This window comes from Magnolia sinica, chromosome 6, assembly GCF_029962835.1.
Source record: "Magnolia sinica isolate HGM2019 chromosome 6, MsV1, whole genome shotgun sequence".
Taxonomy (NCBI): Eukaryota; Viridiplantae; Streptophyta; class Magnoliopsida; order Magnoliales; family Magnoliaceae; genus Magnolia; species Magnolia sinica.
The window spans coordinates 38,836,795-38,838,859 of record NC_080578.1 but is presented as its reverse complement, the minus strand read 5'-3'; the positions used below and the strand labels follow the sequence as shown (position 1 = coordinate 38,838,859).

The following is a 2,065-nucleotide window of genomic DNA, read 5'->3' as shown; positions in this document are numbered from 1 at the left end:
CCATAAATTCGTGAGAACTCAAAATCCCTGATTCCATTGCTCGAAGCTTTTAACTGGTTGATTCTGTTGTCAATTGGCATTTGATCCTAAGTGGGATTGTTAAAGTGCCCCTAGGAATCAATAAGGCCAGAGGTAAGATTTTTGTGGGGCATGCTTCTCCATTCCTCTGGGGCACATGGATGAGTGTAATGAAAGATTTTTCAAGAATTCACATTCCTCTGTTGAAAGGTGTCTTGATCTCTTATGAGCTAGAGAGGAGCCGGAGAGAAGTTGTAAATGGTTACAGAAGGCTGCCAAAAGTGGCAGCCAAATTGGCTCCTCCTTCACTGAGTTGGTGGAAGCGTAATGTGGATGTGAGTTCTGTGGGTAACCAAGGGCCTTCAGGGATGGGAGAGATCGTTTGTGATAAGCAAAACTGAATTAAGCTTGTCTTCTTAGGCCTTCTGTAATTGATGATTCTAGTCTAGCTGAATTGGAAGCAATAAAAATTTAGGTGCAGTTGTCTCTTGGCGTAATCTGATATGTTCTGATATTTTGAACCTTTGAGCAGATACCTGTCTAGTATTCTTGTGGAAAAATTGGATATCTAGTCGCCAAGTTCTAATTATCACAGTTACATAAAAAGCCATGGAAATTGCTTCTGTGGTCTTTTTTCTTGCTATGTCGAATGTATGGACAGTCTAACAATTGGGGATCTCGAATGTACTTTCATGCTATGTCTCCGGCATTTTGACTGGAAAGATGTCATCACTTCTCATTTTACAATTTGGATGAGTTGTATCAAGGCTGCTCGAGACTTCAGGGGTCGTTTGGTACCCTCGAAATGGAGACTCACCTCTTCCCCTTTTTTGTTAATCTCTTTTAACCCCTTCCTGAAAAAGATCATGGCCCCACGTGGCCCACGAAGGGATTTGTGAGTAGTTGTTGTCACAACATCTACATAATCAAATGGAGATGGGATAACACCTGCTGCAACCAACCCACTGATGTGAGTCATATCTGCCAACAGGACAGCTTTCTGCTTGTCACAGACCTGTCAAACCATGAAATCAGGACTTTCAAACATGAGAACAACATTAAAGAACAATGAATGTGAGATGATTTTGTTGCCTTTATAAGAGCAACTAAATTTGAGTTTACCTTGCGAATGCGTGCATAATCATAAAGGCGTGCGTAAGCACTTGCACCAGCAACTATTAATTTCGGGCGGAAGAGCGCAGCACTTTTCTCCAACTGGAATGAAAAATGATTTGAGCTTGCATGCATTCATCGTCATGCATTTTCTAACATAAACCAGCTAACCATTGAAAAGGTAAAATCAGCTTGACTACTCAACAACTATCTATAGAAATTGAATGAAAGAATTCACCAAAATGAGAAAATGACTGAGTGGGACTTCCAAGGGGCATTCTGTTCAGACTGGATATAACTCGAGAGGATGGCAAGCCATACTTTGAAGTCACTACACCCAGTCCTTTTGATGGCTGGACGAACAACAAAAAGTGCTATTTATTTGTTCTAGCTTCTTGTTCTTAACTCATTGTTTTTGTTATTTATTTGTTCTATCCTCTTGTTCTTAACTCATTGCTTTTGCTATTTATCTTGTTCTAGCTTCTTGTTCTTAACTCATTGTTTTTGTTATTTATTTGTTCTAGCCTCTTGTTCTTAACTCATTGCTTTTGCTATTTATCTTGTTCTAGCCTCTTGTTTAAAAAAAAAATGTCTCCACCACATGGAACCAAGCTGAACCCAACTGTGGTCTCTTTGTATGGTTCTTTGTGACCTTGCCAATCATTTGTTTCAATCTTTAACTTATCTTACTATATATTTATTCTTTGATTTTTAGATCTATTTGCGAAATGGATTCGGATTCTGAGATGGATTTTCATATGATGTCTACAATGACTACGGCTTGTGCATTAATGACTATTTGGCTTGATAAAAACAATATGTTAGAAGAATCATAAGAACATCAACGAAATTGGACAGGCGCACAGGCTGCGAATGCGATTATTAATGGACCGGGGCCAACATGTTTTAACTACATTCGTATGTACAAAGATGC

At 39.1% G+C, this 2,065-nt stretch overlaps 1 protein-coding gene across 1 annotated transcript; it reads right to left on the bottom strand.

Moving 5' to 3' along the window:
* Positions 1 to 458: 458 nt before the first annotated feature.
* On the bottom strand, positions 459 to 1,288 carry LOC131249599 (serine hydroxymethyltransferase, mitochondrial-like). The gene is made up of 3 exons (XM_058250399.1): positions 1,141 to 1,288; positions 836 to 1,033; positions 459 to 467 (listed from the first exon to the last, which is right to left on the bottom strand). Exons 1-3 carry the CDS (start codon positions 1,264 to 1,266, stop codon positions 459 to 461), a joined length of 333 nt encoding a protein of 110 aa, XP_058106382.1. The 5' UTR covers positions 1,267 to 1,288.
* Positions 1,289 to 2,065: the final 777 nt, after the last annotated feature.